At 39.5% G+C, this 17,500-nt stretch overlaps 2 protein-coding genes across 4 annotated transcripts in view; one reads left to right on the top strand and one right to left on the bottom strand.

The window, feature by feature from the left end:
• LOC307015358 (ras-related protein Rab-26-like) overlaps positions 1–9,834 on the top strand; it is a 50,984-nt gene extending 41,150 nt beyond the window's left edge. For all 3 annotated transcript variants that reach the window (XM_079643895.1, XM_079643896.1, XM_079643894.1), the window contains 4 exons: positions 4,635–4,700; positions 5,351–5,407; positions 7,338–7,414; positions 7,978–9,834. In XM_079643895.1, coding sequence (XP_079500021.1) covers positions 4,635–4,700; positions 5,351–5,407; positions 7,338–7,414; positions 7,978–8,077 — 300 coding nt within the window. In that variant the 3' untranslated portion in view covers positions 8,078–9,834. The remainder of the gene's footprint in view (positions 1–4,634; positions 4,701–5,350; positions 5,408–7,337; positions 7,415–7,977) is intronic.
• The window catches only part of LOC307015357 (arf-GAP with dual PH domain-containing protein 1-like), a 16,128-nt gene continuing 7,442 nt past the window's right edge, over positions 8,815–17,500 (bottom strand). The window contains exons 5-11 of the mRNA XM_079643893.1: positions 12,441–12,553; positions 12,124–12,270; positions 11,633–11,716; positions 11,311–11,373; positions 11,087–11,158; positions 10,603–10,831; positions 8,815–10,510 (exon numbers count right to left, since the gene is read on the bottom strand). Of these exons, the coding sequence (XP_079500019.1) occupies positions 10,482–10,510; positions 10,603–10,831; positions 11,087–11,158; positions 11,311–11,373; positions 11,633–11,716; positions 12,124–12,270; positions 12,441–12,553 (737 nt within the window). The 3' untranslated portion in view covers positions 8,815–10,481. The remainder of the gene's footprint in view (positions 10,511–10,602; positions 10,832–11,086; positions 11,159–11,310; positions 11,374–11,632; positions 11,717–12,123; positions 12,271–12,440; positions 12,554–17,500) is intronic.

Below are 17,500 nucleotides of genomic sequence, written 5' to 3'. Positions count from 1 at the left end.
TTGCAGTTTCAGAGCAAGTTAGAGACCATGGCATGGTTGCCAGTACTTTCTTTTGGCTTGTTCTTTCTCCAAGAAACAACCTGAATCTGCGAATGTTGTGTTGACCTTGTTTTATACTTAGCTCAACAGTCATTTTTCTCCCTTTGGCAATTTGTTTTGTCTTTGTGCCGTCTGCTCAGGGCCAAGCTGAATGGTATTAATATCCATAAAAAAGGCAACTGATGAATAACAAGGAGAAGTTTTCCTTGCAGCAAAGCAGCAATCATTTTATTCATTCTTAAATATAAATCAAAGCTTCCACTCCAAAATGAATAGCTTTTTATTAGATTTATTTGTTTACACCGGTATAAACCTATCCCTGACTGAAAGACACAGGTTTAGGGTCAGTGCATATGTTCAGCTTCTACAGCACATAAACTAATTTGAGAGCGTGGAGAGAGGTGAGGATAGTTCCTTTTTATACCAGGCTCACTCTCATTGCAGCTTTTCGAAGCACATCAGTCATCCAGTATTATTATACAAAAGGGACTTGATCACATGAAGATATTTGATGTGCCAATCAAATCTGTGATTCCACAAATGTCAACAAGCAGATCTGAAAATGCCAATGACAGAATTATGAACCCTGGTTTGGCATGAATGGAATATTGATGTTGGTTGTGTCCCTGCATGAATGTGTGATCCTTGCGTGTCAGATTGTGACATCATGTAACTGAGCTGCCTCTCGGAGCTTAAACCTGCTCTCAGGGGAGAAGTCCTACTTTCTCCTTGCACTCCTATATGGCTCAGTGCGACTCTGCCGGATGTTGGGAGCAGACTCCTGCCGTCTGTCTGGTTCAAGGACACCATTCAGATGTTATGGTTTTTTTTATGAAAAGAGTTTAATATGGCAACACATGTTGTGTTATCAGTTTTCATCTTGTAATCAAGCAATACTGTACAACTAGGGGTCTTGATAGCACACAAGCTAGCTATCATTTCAACAATATTTAAGCGCCTATACATAACCCGTGTTTAGGTACTGATCCCTTAATTTGAGAAATGGCAATATATTTGAATACAGACCTCAAAGTCAAATCTCCTATATGTTGAATGGTGAATGTGAAACTGAGATTTAAAGTATCTGAGGAAATTGTACGTAAAGATTAGACCTGCTGTTGGGTTCTGGTAGGTAAACAACTCTCTCTGTCTCTGGAAGAAAAAGGAAGTATTCCTTTACCAGCAGATCTGACTAGTCTTCCCAATGTAGGACACAGCTCTGCTTTTTCTTCTCATTGACAACAAACGGAAATCGGGCAACATCAGAAGTACCCTCACAAACATCCACCAGTGACAACTTGTCACACCAATGTCACACCGTAGCAGCCATCTGCCTTTTTATCTTCCCTCCTTTAAGAAAGATCTTTTTGTCTTTGTCTTGTCTTTCTGTGTCACTGTCTGTCTCTCCATCTTGCTTCCTTTTGGCACCCTCTCTGTCACATCTCTGGCTCGTTCGCTCGTTCTCTCCCTCTGTCGCATCGTCCTCTCTGCCTTTTGTTATCGTCTCTTACTTCTACAGTTGAGCGGTGTGAGTTTCAACGATGTATTAAGAATTCTATATTGGAGCAAATGCCAACTAATTCTCATTTTGTCAAATTCAAATATTGCATCAACATTTTTAATTCATCAGAGCCCTGACTACTGAGAAATCCAAAGGTGGTGAAGTGTTTTTGCCCTTGCAAGCAAAACAAACTCCCAGCTGCCTCTGATGTGCCAGATTGTTTGTAATTGCCAGGGCAACGAGCAGAGACATTTATTACCTCTTCTGCCACCGGGCCATGTTGTACTAGGGCTGCTCAATTAATTGTATTTTAATCGCAATTACGATTTTGGCTTGCAACGATTATGAAAACATTGAAATAAAACTTTTTTTTTTTTATATTGGTTTTTCAGTTGAATTATACTTAAGGTTCAGGGTAATCAACTGTTAAAAACATACTGTTCACATTTTTTTTTTCAATAATTGGATGTTTTCAAAGTAAATGGATAATCGTTTTTAATAATCGTGATATCAATTATTGACCAAAATAATAGAGATTATGATTTTTCCCATAATCGAGCAGCCCTACGTTGTACTCTGACATTTGGCAAGAGATCCAGATATTAGTCTTGAATTCAAATGAACCTTCCTTCCTCCAGCCATGGCAACTGGCTTTTTTTTTTTTTTTACTGTAAAATACTGTTGCTCCAGAGCCTCATGTTTCAGGCTTACATTGTTTGGAGGAGAGACCTGACAGGATGGCACTGTTTGTTCAGCTTCTCACAGGGATGTAATGGCTCTCAGATGGCTGTTCATCACAGTGTCATTATCTATGTAAGCTTGTTTACTCTTCAATTATCACTTGCTGGAGGCTGGTCTCTAAATGCAGTTGTGTTGTTTTTTTGAGCATCAACTATCGGAGCATATAAATGCACCAACATGTCTAATCTCCCTTAGACTGATTTTAAAGGCCATTTTCTTAATGTCTTTCATTTTTTGTAAAGCACTTTGAATTGCCTTGTGTTGAAAAGTGCTATATAAATAAACTTGCCTTGCCTTATATTCAAATGATGATATCTAACTCACACTGAATTGATCTGTTGTTGCTGTTCAGTTTGTCCACTTGTCATTCGCAATGAATGATAATAGGAGACTTAAATGTTCCTGGATGGGGGTGACAAGTGACATCTTCTGGAGTAAATGATGAATCTATGAAATGACCCATGTGGCAGTGCGCTATAATAACCACCTGACTGATCTAATTACGAGCTATGGTTTATAAACGCTTCATCAGTAATCGCAGCATATGGAGAGTCACAGAGGCAAGCTGTCAAATTCACGTGGGAGAGGGAAATGTGCAAAGGGGGGGGGGGGGGGGGGTAGAGGAACAACCTTTTTAAAACAAAGGCCAAACGTTCACAGCAGTATGTTAATTTGAATGACACGGGTTTCCTCATACAAACAGGTTATTTAAAAGCATGAGCAGACTTCAGAGACGAGCCAATTTCAAAAAGCAATTATGGCAAACAGTTGACAAATCCTTGACAAGTAATGTAATTATGCATGGAGCAGGTAATTATCCATATGGAAAATGCTTCTCGGTGACATTCCACTCCTTCAGCACAGGATGAAAGCCAAATTCAGACGACCAAACGCAATCTTTTCTCAGCTACCTCAGAAAATCAGAGGGCTCACACAGACCTTATTTCTTATCGCTTTAAATATCCCTCTTGATCTGCCCTCCACTCCCCACAGGTGGAGCTGGCTACCTTAATAATGAAACTCAGGGCGACCATCTCTCAAACCAACTGACCTCTCTGACCTCATTAAGCACACCACATTACAAACCTGATTCAACATTGATTTCTTGATTTTATTTGTTTTAAACGGAAAAACACTTTCTTTTTTTAAATGTCATCTTCTCCCTTGTGCGTACTAAGCATTTGGACTCAGGCAGCAAGTCACTCACTTTCTCAGTTTGTAGTATGGGGTGATGACTAAAATGCAGATATTGTTATTTATTAGCACCTGTGGGTGTGAGCATTTTGTCATTCAATGCCAACCATGTGAGCCTGTAGAGGGTGGTGCATCATTCTGTTGGATGTGTCATTGTCTGGGGGAAAGCTCCAGGCTCCACTGTCAGGCCACTGTGTGGGGGGTTTAACTACGTCTGAATACTAATATACTGGGAGAAGGTTTACAAATGCTACGGACAGCAAATTGGACACTGAAAGATGGAAACAAGTTCATGTTTTATACATTTTGATGCATCACCTACTGTTTATATTAAGTCTTCCAATTGACTCATTCATATTCTTTCTTAACCTCTCTGATATTAAGGCATTCAGACATCCACATATTTCTTATCTCATCCTGTTATTTCACATCACCTTTGGCTGGAGGGGACCCCGGTGAAGTCCCTTTGCGAATACAGTCATCACTGATTCATTCCAGAGGCCTTGAAACTGCTCTGGAGAAGGACTAACAGAGGAAAGGACAATTAATCGCCTCAGTCAGAAATCCAATGTGGAGTAATTCACTGTGGTTCAATTAGGATTTGTGCTGAGATGAGGGATATTATTTCAGCAGGTGGGGTCCGCAGGTGTCGTCTGAGCTGATTAAAAGCTCATGACTGGATGCTTTAAGTGCTGTTGGCCTCATACAGTGCATTTTGTTTGCCTGTAAAGCTTTCCCCTGTGTACAAACTGTAGTTAAGGAAGGACGGGTGGATCAGACGGTGTTGATTTAAACTGGGTGTTACAGACACCCTCCCTCTCAGTGTTCATCTTTCTCAGATGCTAGTTATTGCTTTTATCTCTTTGTCCTTGCCTACGTTTTTTTTGTCTGTTCAAAAAAAATGTCTTCCTTCCTCCATCTTCATGTCGTAGTCGCTCCCACTTTCCTCTTCCTCTTTTTTCGGGTTAATAAATGAAGTGCTCAGGCTTGTCCTTGACAAGTCCCAGACAAGGTTTCCCTTCCCGGAAACCATTTTTATTTGTATCACATATTTCTTCCTTCTTGTTTCTTATCTCAGGTTTTAGTTTTTTTTTTCACTCATGATGTCTCTCCTCCGTCTTCTCTCTCTCTTGTCTCTTTGTCCTGTATCTTTTTACAGGCATGGCTGACTGAAATCCATGAATACGCTCAACAGGATGTGGTGCTCATGCTGCTTGGAAACAAGGCAAGGCATTGTGGGAAAGATAGAAGAAATATTCTATACACATGAACACTATATGCTGCGTTTCAATTCAATACTATATTACCTTTTCTTTGATAAAATAGTTATTGACTTAAATGACAATACTGCCAATTGTTCTGCTCTGGGATAAGTCTGGCAATAAATCTTTTTCAAAAAATCTTTTTTAACTGGCAAATAAGTAGTCTGTTGTCTGATATAACTTATCCCAATGTGCTGTAGAGATGCAATGTTGTTGAAAGGCTATTATCTCTCCAATTACAATTTGTCTTATTCTTTCAAAGCTAAAATCTGACATTATCTCAGCCAGCTAATTTGCAAATATCACTGCTACACTTTTCTTTTTTTTCATAATTGCCATTCACGTCCCTCCATCTGAGCTGAGAACAGATGTCTCTGCTTTGGAGCTCTGTCGTCTCTTAGTCCACAACACTCTATCAGCGCATAATTAGCATCCTGAGAGTCAATCATGACTCATTAGCTGCCATCAGACCTGAACACCAGGACAGGCTTGTATGTAAACTGTGGACAAATAGCGAGCAGATCAGTGTGTGAGGGGGTGGATGTTGTGGTTTTTCGCACTGATGTTGATGCACGACGCCTCAGTGTGTGACTCTGTGTTTCTGTCTCACCAGGCTGATGCCACTCATGAGAGGGTGGTGAAGAGAGAAGATGGCGAGAGGCTGGCAAAGGTGAATTATAGTGAATCCTTTGATATTTTCCAACTGCATTTGAATGGAGGATTTAATTTGTATGGCATATGAGAAGATTAGGAATGTTAAAGAAAGCTGGGATTATCCAGAGATCATTTCTTTCTGCTCTGTGAGGAAAAGGAACCACCTGCAAACCAATAGGATAGATACAAGCTCTGGTCAGGGTCACAAACGACCTGTTGATGGCGGCTGACACTGGATCCCCATCGCTCCTCATCCTCCTGGATCTGACTGCAGCATTCAACACTGTTGACCATAACATCCTCCTTCAGCGCCTCAAACACACCATCGGACTCTCTGACTCCACCCTGAGCTGGTTCCAGTCCTACCTGTCTGGAAGAACAGAGTACGTCTCCTTGGGAGGTGCGAGGTCCCAGACACACCCTGTCACCTGTGGTGTCCCTCAAGGGTCAGTTCTCGGGCCCACTCTGTTCATCCTGTACACTCTGCCCCTTGGCCGTGTCATCAGCAAGCATGGAATATCATTCCATTGCTACGCTGATGACACGCAGCTATATAGACAGACCCTATCCCACAAGCATCCTCACTGTCACCATCATCATCACCGTTCCCATCAACACCTGCATTGAGGAGATACAAGCTTGGATGCAACAAAACTTATTGCAGCTCAATAGCTCCAAAACAGAAGCTGTTTTAGTTGGCACACCAAACCAGGTCCCGCCTTCTACCACCTCAGGCACATTGCAAAACTCTGTCCCACACTCTCCCTGTCAGATGCTGAACAACTGGTCCATGCCTTCGCCTCCTCAAAGCTCGATTACTGCAACGCTCTCCTCATCGGGACTCCTAGCGGGAGCCTTCAGAAGCTCCAATGCGTACAGAACAGTGCCGCTAGGATCCTGATGAGGGTGAGAAAGTACAACAACCCGTTCTTCATTCCCTCCACTGGCTTCCTGTCTCATTCTGGATCGAATACAACATCGCACTGCTCGCCCATCAATGCATCCACGGGAACGCTCCTCCATACCTGAAGGAACTCCTCACAACACAAACCTCCACACGCAACCTCCGCTCCACAACCAACCATCGGCTTTGCCCCCCGAGGACCAAACTCTGCCAATGGGGGATCGGGCTTTCTGTGCAGCTGCTCCTCACCTGTGGAATTCCCTCCCGACCACCTGAGGACTCCACAGACCACTGACGCCTAGAAGAAAGGCCTACAAACCTTTCTTTTTAAAAACTTTTGATTCAACTTTTGTTTGTTTTTATTATGCCTCCTGTAGCACCTTGGGATTGCTGTGAGCAATGAAAGGTGCTTTACAAATCGAATTTTGTATTATTATTATTATACATCAAAGAAAGACACCTCAGATCTAGATTATTATCATTATTCTGCCTTGTGTCATTTTCTATCAAAGTTGTAAGACCTTCTGCAGAAGATGTATTCATCATGCCGGTCATACACAGTTTCATAGTCCTGGTGGATACAAATACAAGCACAAAGCACTAAAACCAGAAGCAAATATTTCCTTTCATCCATCTCCACGACTGTTGCTTCACTGCATGCACACAGAACAAATGGCAGACAGCCAAGAGATTCCCCCAAGAAGTGGGAGCATCAAGTGCCACAAAGTAACTTCAGACTGGAAGGTAAGGAGGAGCATCAGTTATCATCGCTTTGGGCTGAGACAAATTCCCCTGCAGTGGGAAAGCACGGAGACATATTTATCACATCTATGCTGGATTTACCCAAAGTAAACTAGTTCACTGTTGTGCTGCAAAAGTGCTGTTACCTTTTTGTAAACTTTTTTTAACAGTCTTCATTTCAAAGAAAAAGAAAATGGAGTATCGGTGAAGCAGGAGCCTTTAAAAGTGTTTAATAATCGTACATCTTTTTGGGTCTTCTAAACTAGATTCACCAATAACTGTCAGTGCTTTCACTCTGCAGGAGTTCGGAGTTCCCTTCATGGAGACCAGCGCCAGGTCAGGTCTCAATGTAGAGCTGGCCTTCAACGGTGTGGCGAAGTGAGTATCGCTCTCTGTACGAGTGGTGTGGATCGGTCTGATTAAGACACGTTTCTTCATTTTAAGATGAAGATGATCTAACTGCACAATACTGTCATTAAGGAATATAAAAATGTGATGTGAATGTTATATACTTATCTAAAAAAACAATACATGATAGAGCTGGTGTAACAACATCCATAACATTCATCTGCTACTTAGTAATTATTTATCTAATGTATCATTCCAATAGCTTGCATATAGACTCTTATTTCAATACTTCACTTTTTCTAAACAATTTTTCTTTTTGTATTTACTTTTTAATATTTACTTGCACTATATTTGCCCTTTTTTCTATATTATTGTGTTGCACTGTTGGAGAACCCTGTGACCTAAGATTTTCATCGACATAACTACTCTGTAGCTATGTTCGTATGACAAATAAAGAACCTTGAAACGTTGTTCTCACATAACACTTTCCTACATTCGTTTTTTGAGAAACGTAAGACACAACATGATACTTTGCAGTGTTTACGTTAGCTTCATTTTGTTTGAACTCACCTTATAATCTCTTTTTGTCTCAGGGAGCTGAAGCACCGCTCTATAAAGGATCCCATTGAGAAGTTTAAGCTCCAGGAGTATGTAAACAAGGAGATGAAGACCACCGGATGCTGCAGGTCTTAAAGCCTGCCCTCATCATCCTCTGGATCTGAGAGAGAGTGTGTGTTTATGTGTGAGGATCACTCGTGTTCGTACTCTAGGTTTTCCTATCTGGCCTGATCTGAGATAAGAGTCGGCTCCAGTAATGAATCTTTTTGCCCTTCATTTTTCTCCACTCTCAAATCGCCCTCCATCTGTTGTTCTGCACTCCTCTCACTGCCCTATTCTGTTTTGTCTGTCCTGCTTTTCCTCAATCATCTCCATCCTGCAGCTGTGAAAGTAGCCCCGTAGTGTGGTGTGCAAAAGATAGATATAAACCCTGCACAACTCCATTATTAACATATTAATGGACATTTCCTGCTGTAGCTGCATGACATTTTGAACCCAGAATCAGGCACCACCCTTTAGGTTTGATTGTAAAGGGATTTAAAACTGTTTACAATATACCTTTTGTAATGCTATTTATTTCTCACATCCATTTAAAATGTAACAATGGTATTTCTGGTTGAATGTTCTCTTCTTGAAGAGCGTGTGGATGAATGTTAATATAAAATATGTATTTTGATGTGTGTTTGGTCCATGGTCTAGTGTTAATTTCAGTCAATAAACAGGTTCCTTGGAGCCAGTTTAGCTCACCAGCATAAACTCAATCTAAGCATTTCCATGATTCAGCTGTGGATATAGGGAAACATGTCTTACTTTTAATCATGTATATTGCTATTCTGTATACAAAGATATGATGTACAGATTAGAAGAGCATCGTGAGCCACAAAGTATTTTATTAGATTTGAATTCATGCTAGATGCAAAAATGAAATATACAGTAGTTTAAACAAGCATTCAGAAACAAGGCAGTGCATGGGTCAAAGAACCTTAAACATGTTTGGTATATTTTCAATATTAGAGGATCAATGTTGAGTCTTGAAAAGCTCTAATGCAACCTTTCTTCTAAATTAATATTTATGATTTAGTTATTAAATTGTTTGAATCAGGATCTTACAAACACGATGTGAAACATTTTCTTTTCATAACTGTGGAAAATAGCACTTTAGATCGTAGATAAGAGTATGTGTGCAATTGTTGGGGGTATATTGGGGAAATGAAGACTTACTGTATTGTGTATGACACACATGTGTATATTTCTCTTGTTTTATTAGTAGTCAGTGTGCAAACATTAGTAGGCAGCTTTTTTTCCATTCATGAATATATAAATGGGTAGATAGTGCAATGCTTTCTGAAATGTCCGACGAGTACGTTTTCTTATGATCTGTTAACAGGATTAAACTGTTCTTTGTAAAAGAAGCATAGGCCTCTTTTTGTACAGCTTGCTTTGGTAGGTTTCACTTTATGTCTAGAAACTGCTTATCTCTGTTCAGTATGTACTGCACTTTTTCATATTTCTTGAATCTTGATGTTCAGAGTAATGTATTATTGGTTCCACTACTTTTTAATGTGCAACTTCTTTCCTGTAACTGAAAGTTAACTACAATAAAACACAGGGAATGTGGCTTTTATCCTTAATAGTGACCCCATTTCAGCTTTACTCAGACTTTGTGCATTTAGTCCTGGGCTAGTTCAAGTCCCTCAAGTTTTGGGTGGGGGTCATAGTAAGTGTAAAGCTTGTCCTTTGTCTCCCTCTGCTGGAAAAATAATCATATCACTTAAGTCAATACTTGAAAAGGATCACAATATGTACTGGTTTGACAAAGGGAATTCAATTCTTAAATGTGATTGGAAAACAAATCAATGCAGTTAATATTTAGCTGCATGAATGTATATATTTTTTTAAAGCAAAAATAAAGCAAACCTGCAACACTTGGCACTTAATATATAGCAGATGTATATTAAAAGCTGCACATAGCAAATCAGACAATTACAAAAATAAATACATTGAGAATTAAATATTATACCCCTACATGAAAACAAATGAGTATATACAGACCATGTTTGTATTGTTTCTGATTTACAGAATCTTTGCAGTTTGTCAGATAATCTCTTAGTTTGCATATAACTGGCCAGAAGGGCTCTGTTTGTACATTTGGTTGAAATGCAAGGCTTCTTCAGTTGTATTAAACATCAAAGTATTTTAAGTATTCATACTTGGAACATAGAAAAACGTATTTTGACATCTGAGCAGCAACAATTCTGATTCCTTCAAGCAATTGTTTGCACTTTAAGGTCAAGATGACTGACCTCTTTCACGTATATACTGTAAGTCACATCACATAACAGATGAGGGAGTTAGGAGTGATTCTGAGCAGGATGGTACAGTGAAGGAGTCACTGTGGGAATGCCAACGGTCTCACCTTCAGGTCTTTTTCTTCGTCACCCTTAAGACATTATGAAGACTTCAATAATGAGACTAAAAACAGATCTCAGGCCAGACAGATCCACTCCCTGCACCAACAGGTGTTCCAACACTACGACAGTCATGGTTTGTGCTTAAAGTAGGCCTCCACTGCAGAGAGAATATAAAAAAATATATCAGACTCCAACAATGAGGGAAAAAGAGCTAAGTAACGATTTAACTTAGTTGGCTGTTTAACTCACCTGCATACTCCTGAGGCTGCATTGGTCTGTTGATAACCGTCTGAAATGCAGCGATCCAGTCTTTCTGATCCTTTTCAGTCTCACACGCACAGAGAAACTTCCTGTCTGGGGTTACTATGGTGATTCCAAACTGCCAATGGTAGCCTTGGATATTCGAGGAGAAGCCCGGGAGCACGATGTAGCTGTTTTCCCTACTGCCAATGAACACCTCGCCTCGCGCATAGGCATCCTGACAGAGGAGTGAGGAACACAGGGTTTGATCATCTTGAATTAAGCAAAAAAAACTGATTTGTAGTTTTCACTATGGGGCGCTAAAGCCAAAAGCTAGATTTACCTTAGATCTAATAGGAAAATGAATATCTAATACGATTTTGAAGACATTTTCCCTTTGAACAGACTAATGCACAGTAGGTAAAAGGAACACAGCACTATCTGCTGGTCACATACACATAAAGGGGTTTATTAATGCAAACAGTTTGGATACCAGTGGGTCTTTGAAGTACATGAGCCTCCTGTCGTCCATCGTGAACCATCTCTTCTTGAAGCCCTCTGTGTGCTGTGGGACAAACATGGCATTAGCTCAATTCATTCAGCAAATGTATAACTTTGCTTTTATACTTTGCAAGACACTGTTATAGGTTTAGCATATTTCTCTAACCTATACATCATTTGTGAAAAGAGTATTCCATTAACAGAAAACTGCATTACCTTTGGACCGGTCTTCTCCATGTAACCTTCCTTTATGTAGTTCCTTGTTAGCTTTTGCAACAACTAGACAAACAAAAAAGTGAATAAGTAATCAATGAGTGTGAGTGTATGTATGCAGGGCCTAAGCCAGATTCCCAGAAATAGTGCGACAAAACGTTTTTATGTAACTATTATTTATAATTGAACTACTAAGTATTTATGTTTATTTCTCCCAGTCCGGCAATCAAATTAGCTTTACTTGTCATTTTTAAATCGGAGAAAGTAATGCATTGAAGGTATTCTCAGCCTGAACCGTATGTATGTGTAGATGTACTGTACTCACCTCAGATTTGGAAGCTCCTGGAAAAGCCACCTCCAGGTAGTGATACCTGGCAGCTCTAATGGCGTTGAACCAGTCCACCATTTCCTTCAAGAAAGGACATCAGGACTTTTAGTGACAGAATCTTACTAAAGAATATTCTCCTCAGTCACAAAGTCTGCACTGATAATCCATAAATACCCCAGCAATACATTAGGCACACATTACAAGACAAAATAGCTTTTTCTAAATGGCATTTTTAAAAGCTCTAAAGCCAAGGGAGACGTGCTCCATTTGAAAGAGACCAGCATATTGTCACAATTGTATTTATTATGCTTTATGAGTTTTTGGAAGCCTTTAGCAATTAAGGATTCATAGTTATTATTTAAATAAACTTCTGATACTTGTAATGACAAACCATTTCCACTAGAGGGACTCTTATACCTTTTCCTACAAACACTCCTGCTCTTTTCCTCCCCCACCAAAAAACCCCAAACAGCATCACTGCCCCTCACCTTTCCATCCTCCTGGTAGATGAAGATATTCCTAGTGCTGTTGTCCTTCAAATATGTTATCTGCAGGCCGTTGTTAACGCCGATTTTTGTTGGCTGGAAAGTGGCATTCACAGTGTTGATCTTCAATATCGCTTTGGGCTCTCTGGCCTACAGAGAGGAAAAACATTGTTAGAATTATATGAATAGAATAGAAAAGAATGGAGATCACTGCATATCTTCAGAGAGTGACTTATTTTGAACAACGTCAGATTTAAACATTCCTCGTCAAATCAAATACAGATTTAGTAAAAAAATAGACAGTGTTATAAAACACTCACATCATGCTTGTTGAAATACTTCAAAACACCTTCCCGTTCTGACAGAATAAATTTCCGGCTGAGGAACTGTCCGTTGTCTCTGCCTCGTTTCCATAGAAACCCCTCTCTGTAGCCTGCCACAAGGGTCCCGTTACAGTGACAGAGAGGATGAATACAGAGACAGCACAGAGGGAAAACACACACATTTTAGACAAAATATTCCACAAATCTAAGATAAGAATTCACAAGAGAGAAAATCCAAAATGGATTAATATAAAGGGAAAATGAAGCTATGACAGACTCTGTGGTAAATTAAGTCAAATGAATGCTTACGTGTTGGTCGTTATAAAAAAACGTGCCTTAAAACTGTAATGTTTCATTACGCAGCAGTTTCCATTTGAGAGTGTAAGAGATCTTTAAGTATGTCATTCTATGCATGAAACTGATCCGGAAACAATAGAGACCGCTGAAAGCTTCTACGTTACAAAGACCTGTCATATTGTTTGTGCACTTTTGCTTTTGTGGTCAACATTCTCAGCAGTTCGGCAGTGGTGAGAGGAACTCCTCTGTGTCATAAATAATTCAACTTTAACTAGTGGCTCCCTACAAGGCTGAACATTACTGAAAGAAACTTAACACAAATGCACCCCTCACACACGCACACACATACACACACACACACACACACACACACACACACACACACACACACACACACACACACACACACACACATATCTTGCTGGCTCTGTTCTTGACAGTGGCCTCTCTGTGCCCAATATCCAGCATAAGCCAACAGAAAGAAATGCATCGTCATTGCTCTATGTTCAACGGCCAACATAGACCCACAAACTTACTTGCACAAATCAACTACACGGCAATATTCAACAAAATCATTTTTACTCTAAATATCTGAGAAATGGATTTTAATTATAAAGTGGCTCTTTATTTAGGGTTTCCAGATTAAATAAACAAGACGTGTTTGCACAGCTAAGGAACCTAGAGACGTAGACATTGCTCATTAGCTGGTATAATCTAAAAAAGAATATTGCAAACTACTTATTTGTATTGTTATTTTAATTATTTTATTTGTAGCAAGATACTTTAACCACTTTTTAGCATATTCTATTATCATTTTCATTTCATTTCATTTGAGAGCCCATAAGTTTCAGTTCCAACTTCACTGAGGATGACGTTTATAATCAGAAATATAAAAATAACCCCCTGTGATACAGTAGAAACAACCTATAAAAGTATTTCCCCGGAGCTGTACTAGAGAAGTATTTGTGCTACAAAAGGGCAATGCCATGACACGCAAAGAACAGAGATGCTTTTAGAGAGACTTGCCAGTACATTGCCACTCTCCTTTGTGAAATAAAACTGATAACTTCCGATCCCTTTGGCCCTTCATTGCTTCTTGTACAGTAATAAAGTAGTCATGATGTGGGAAGCACACAGCAGTAAACTTCTGGTTGATAAATGGCTTCATCAATTATGTATTCATCTAGAAGTTTTGCTCCTCCGCAGAGAGGAGGAGGGTCAGAATGTGGAGAGGAGAACAAGATAATTCATTCACTGTTTCAACAGGGTGTTAAATATTTGTAGACACTTTGGAGAGTATGGCACGTTTTGGACCAGAGTGTATGTCTTTCTTCAGGTTTATACATATCAGGGCTCTTCTTCCCTGGCATAAAAGTAATGATATATAGAACATTTGTACACAAAAGAGGCCATTCTCCCTTTGTGGCAGAGACACAGAGCCACATGCTCCTCAGCCTCTGCACAGCACAACACAGGAGGCCACTGACAAAGAGGCAGACACACAGTGGGAGAGTTAGACAGTCATGAGACTCAGATATGATCTTTTAAACCTTAAAGTCAGGTTTTGACTTTCCTCGTTTTCCCCGTTCAGCTCACAGTGAAGGCATAACTGAAATGACCTAATGATGTTTGGCCTGAGGAGGTTGCCCAATTGTAACCGTGTTGCAACATTTGTGTGACACTAACACTGTGGCTCTAGAAATGACAAAACCCTTTCGGGGCGGGTGTGAAGAAACATGTTGTTAAGCAGTAGGTGACGTGAGATAGAACCATAGAGTGCATGTACATCAGAGGCGGCTCTGATGCATCACATGCCTGTACAACCACTCTTAAACCCCTGGAATCATTATACAAACAAACAATTAAAATAGTAGATAAGAAATCAGTTAATTCTCATAATTTCCCAATAGTCACAAAATACAACTTGTTGAGCTGGGAAAATGTAATTAGATATGCAAATGCTTGCCTCATGTATAACATAATACACGGCCTTACCTCACCTCCGCTCAGACATTTTATCACCATACGCACACCTGTAACTAGGTCAACAAGAGCTGCAACAAGAGGAGACTGCGTTGTTCCATTAAGGAAGAGCTCATTCAGCCTATCTTCATTTTCTTTTAAAGCTGCACAACAGTGGAACTCAATCCCAGTAACGATTAGAGAACAAAACACCTGCAGTTTATTCAAATCTAATTTTAAAACATGCTTGGTGGAAAATCAGCTCTGTCAACACTGTCACAATCTGCACTTTACAACGCTCTGTTTGGACACATGTGCCTGTTGCTATCTGTCTGCTTTGTGAATACGTATTTTTGTTTTGTTTTTATATATGCTTTGATCATAATATAAGCATCTATGTTGAATGTTGTTTTACTGATTGTATTTACCTGTCAGATGAAAAATTGCCTGTTGGCTAACTCTGGAGCATTTACAGAAATGTTAATCAATGTGCACTGTCCCTGTCAAATACATTTAAAAAATATGTCTTCCACATGTTCAACCGAAGAATGGCCACAAACCATGTCTTCAATAAGGTTAACTGACTCTATGTTGCACAACTTCCTGTTTCCGGCACACAAAGGGAACAAAGGGAAGCACCCAATAAAACCTGATAGATTGCGTATTTGGTGACTATCTTTATCAGGAAAACCATATGACACATTACAGACATGTCTCACTATAATGACAGCACCCAGTGCCTACACTTTTGAAACCTAGTGAGTTTATTTCTGACTAAATATATCGGAAGTTGCATTCAAGAACTGTGTGTTTTTTTTTCATTCAGTGCTAGAATTTAACTTTAAATCCCCCTAATATAAACATGTAATTAATGTTTTATTTTGCAAGCAGATGTAGGTGTTTATAAATGTATTGATCTTTGTCGTTACCATACATCTGCTCAGTGTCTTCATATAAACTTAACACAAAAAGTAAGGCAATTTGTGTTTGGTAGATGATTTCTATGTTGTAAAAATGCTTTTTGACAATAACTCTTATACCGTTGGAAAGCCTGTTTTCCTACCTTTCCAATGGTACCACATTTGTGAGGAACAAGCAGTTGTCGGATGAGCAGCAGAGCTGTGGGGTTCGCCCATGAAAAATGTGACAAATCTGCCAATGCCAAAAAAAGCATTGTAACAACATAGAAATCATCTACCAATCACAAATGGCCTTACCTTTTGTGTTACTTACAACTGCATTATAATGTGTCATTACCAATTGTTCAAAATGGTTGGTGGTCGACATCGGTTTTAAACTTGCCGTCAAACTGGAAAAACAACTGATGAATATTCGTTTCTTTTAGCTGAGTAATATTTCCACTACTTTAACTCACTTAACATTGATGTAGTCAAAGGTCTTGACCATGGACACAGCTACAAGATTCCCGAAACTCAGGAGATAGTGACGGTATAATCTTTGCCAGTCACTTTGCGGGGGCATCCATTATTGATTAGCTGAGTCTGAAACGCAGACAGGTTGGGGCCACTGTCTCTCTTTAATGAGGCTACAATGTGCGATAAACCAAGAGACATTTGTCATGACAAAAGCACAAAAGATCAAGATACGGGTTCAATAATACACATTTAGTGAGGAAGTCAATGAAAAACACATTTCACACAGTTAACCGTGAGAAAAGGGTGACACATATTCAAGTAGGCATTCATAGAGGTTGGTGAGGATAAGAAAAGATCGCATGTAAAGCAGAATAAAAAGGAGGACAGGAGGAGCTGATGTTGGACAGCAGTGTTCTTCCCTTAGTGACTAACTCTAATTGTGTAATTGTCAGTTGATCAGAAATGTATGATGCAGTTTTCCCTGCTGAGGATTCATTCCATGTTGAATAAGTGGTTGTGTGTGAGACACAAACAATTACTTGTTTTCCTGAGTAGGCATAACTATAATGTGCAGGGCCGGCCCTTGGAATAGAGGAATGCTAAGGGCACATCCATCCATGGCTGGGGGGGGCGCCGAAAATTGGGAGGAAGAAAACAAAAAAGTAATGATATTTAATAATAAAACAATTTCCCAATTTGGGATCAAAAAAGTACATCTTATAATCTTAACTACGCCTACATTGCGTACAGTGCCCATAAACTATGGCGCCCCCCCCGTAGTCAGGTAAGTTGAAGTGGGGGGCGGGGGGATTTTCTGAACTGACACTTGACCTGCCGTGACTCGGGGGGAAAAAAAGATGCTAACTACCTGACAATAATACAATAATTAGCCATCACCATGTCGAAACTAATAAAGATACCCGGTGCCCAGGGAAGAAAGAAAAGAAAAGAAAAGAAAAGAGGAGGAGGAATAACGGGAGAAGACAAGGTAACGTTAATGTGATAATAATAATAATAATAATAATAATAATAATAATAATAATAATAATAATAATAATAATAATAATAACTTTATTTGTATAGCACCTTTCATACAGGGGGATTGCAGTTCAAAGAGCTTTACATCAGTAAGAAATAAGACTTAAAATCAGTATAAAACAAGCAGCAAGAGCAAAGCATAAAGTGGGATAAAATAATTAAACATAAAAACATGGGGAATAAAACATAGAGAAATAGTGTAGTATAATATTGTAAAGTCAGTCAAATGCTTTGGTAAAGAGATTTTAAAGAGACTTTAGGTTTTAAGCTGCCTTTTAAAAATGTCTAACGTATTGGCTTCCCTAATATTGTTGGGTAACGTGTTCCACAGTTTTTGGGCGTAGTTTACAAAGGCTGCATCACCGATCTTCTCATGACTCTTTC

Source organism: Notothenia rossii, assembly GCF_949606895.1.
Source record: "Notothenia rossii genome assembly, chromosome: 8".
NCBI classification, from domain to species: Eukaryota; Metazoa; Chordata; class Actinopteri; order Perciformes; family Nototheniidae; genus Notothenia; species Notothenia rossii.
The sequence above is the reverse complement of the archived record's forward strand: the minus strand, read 5'-3'. Positions and strand labels throughout refer to the sequence as shown.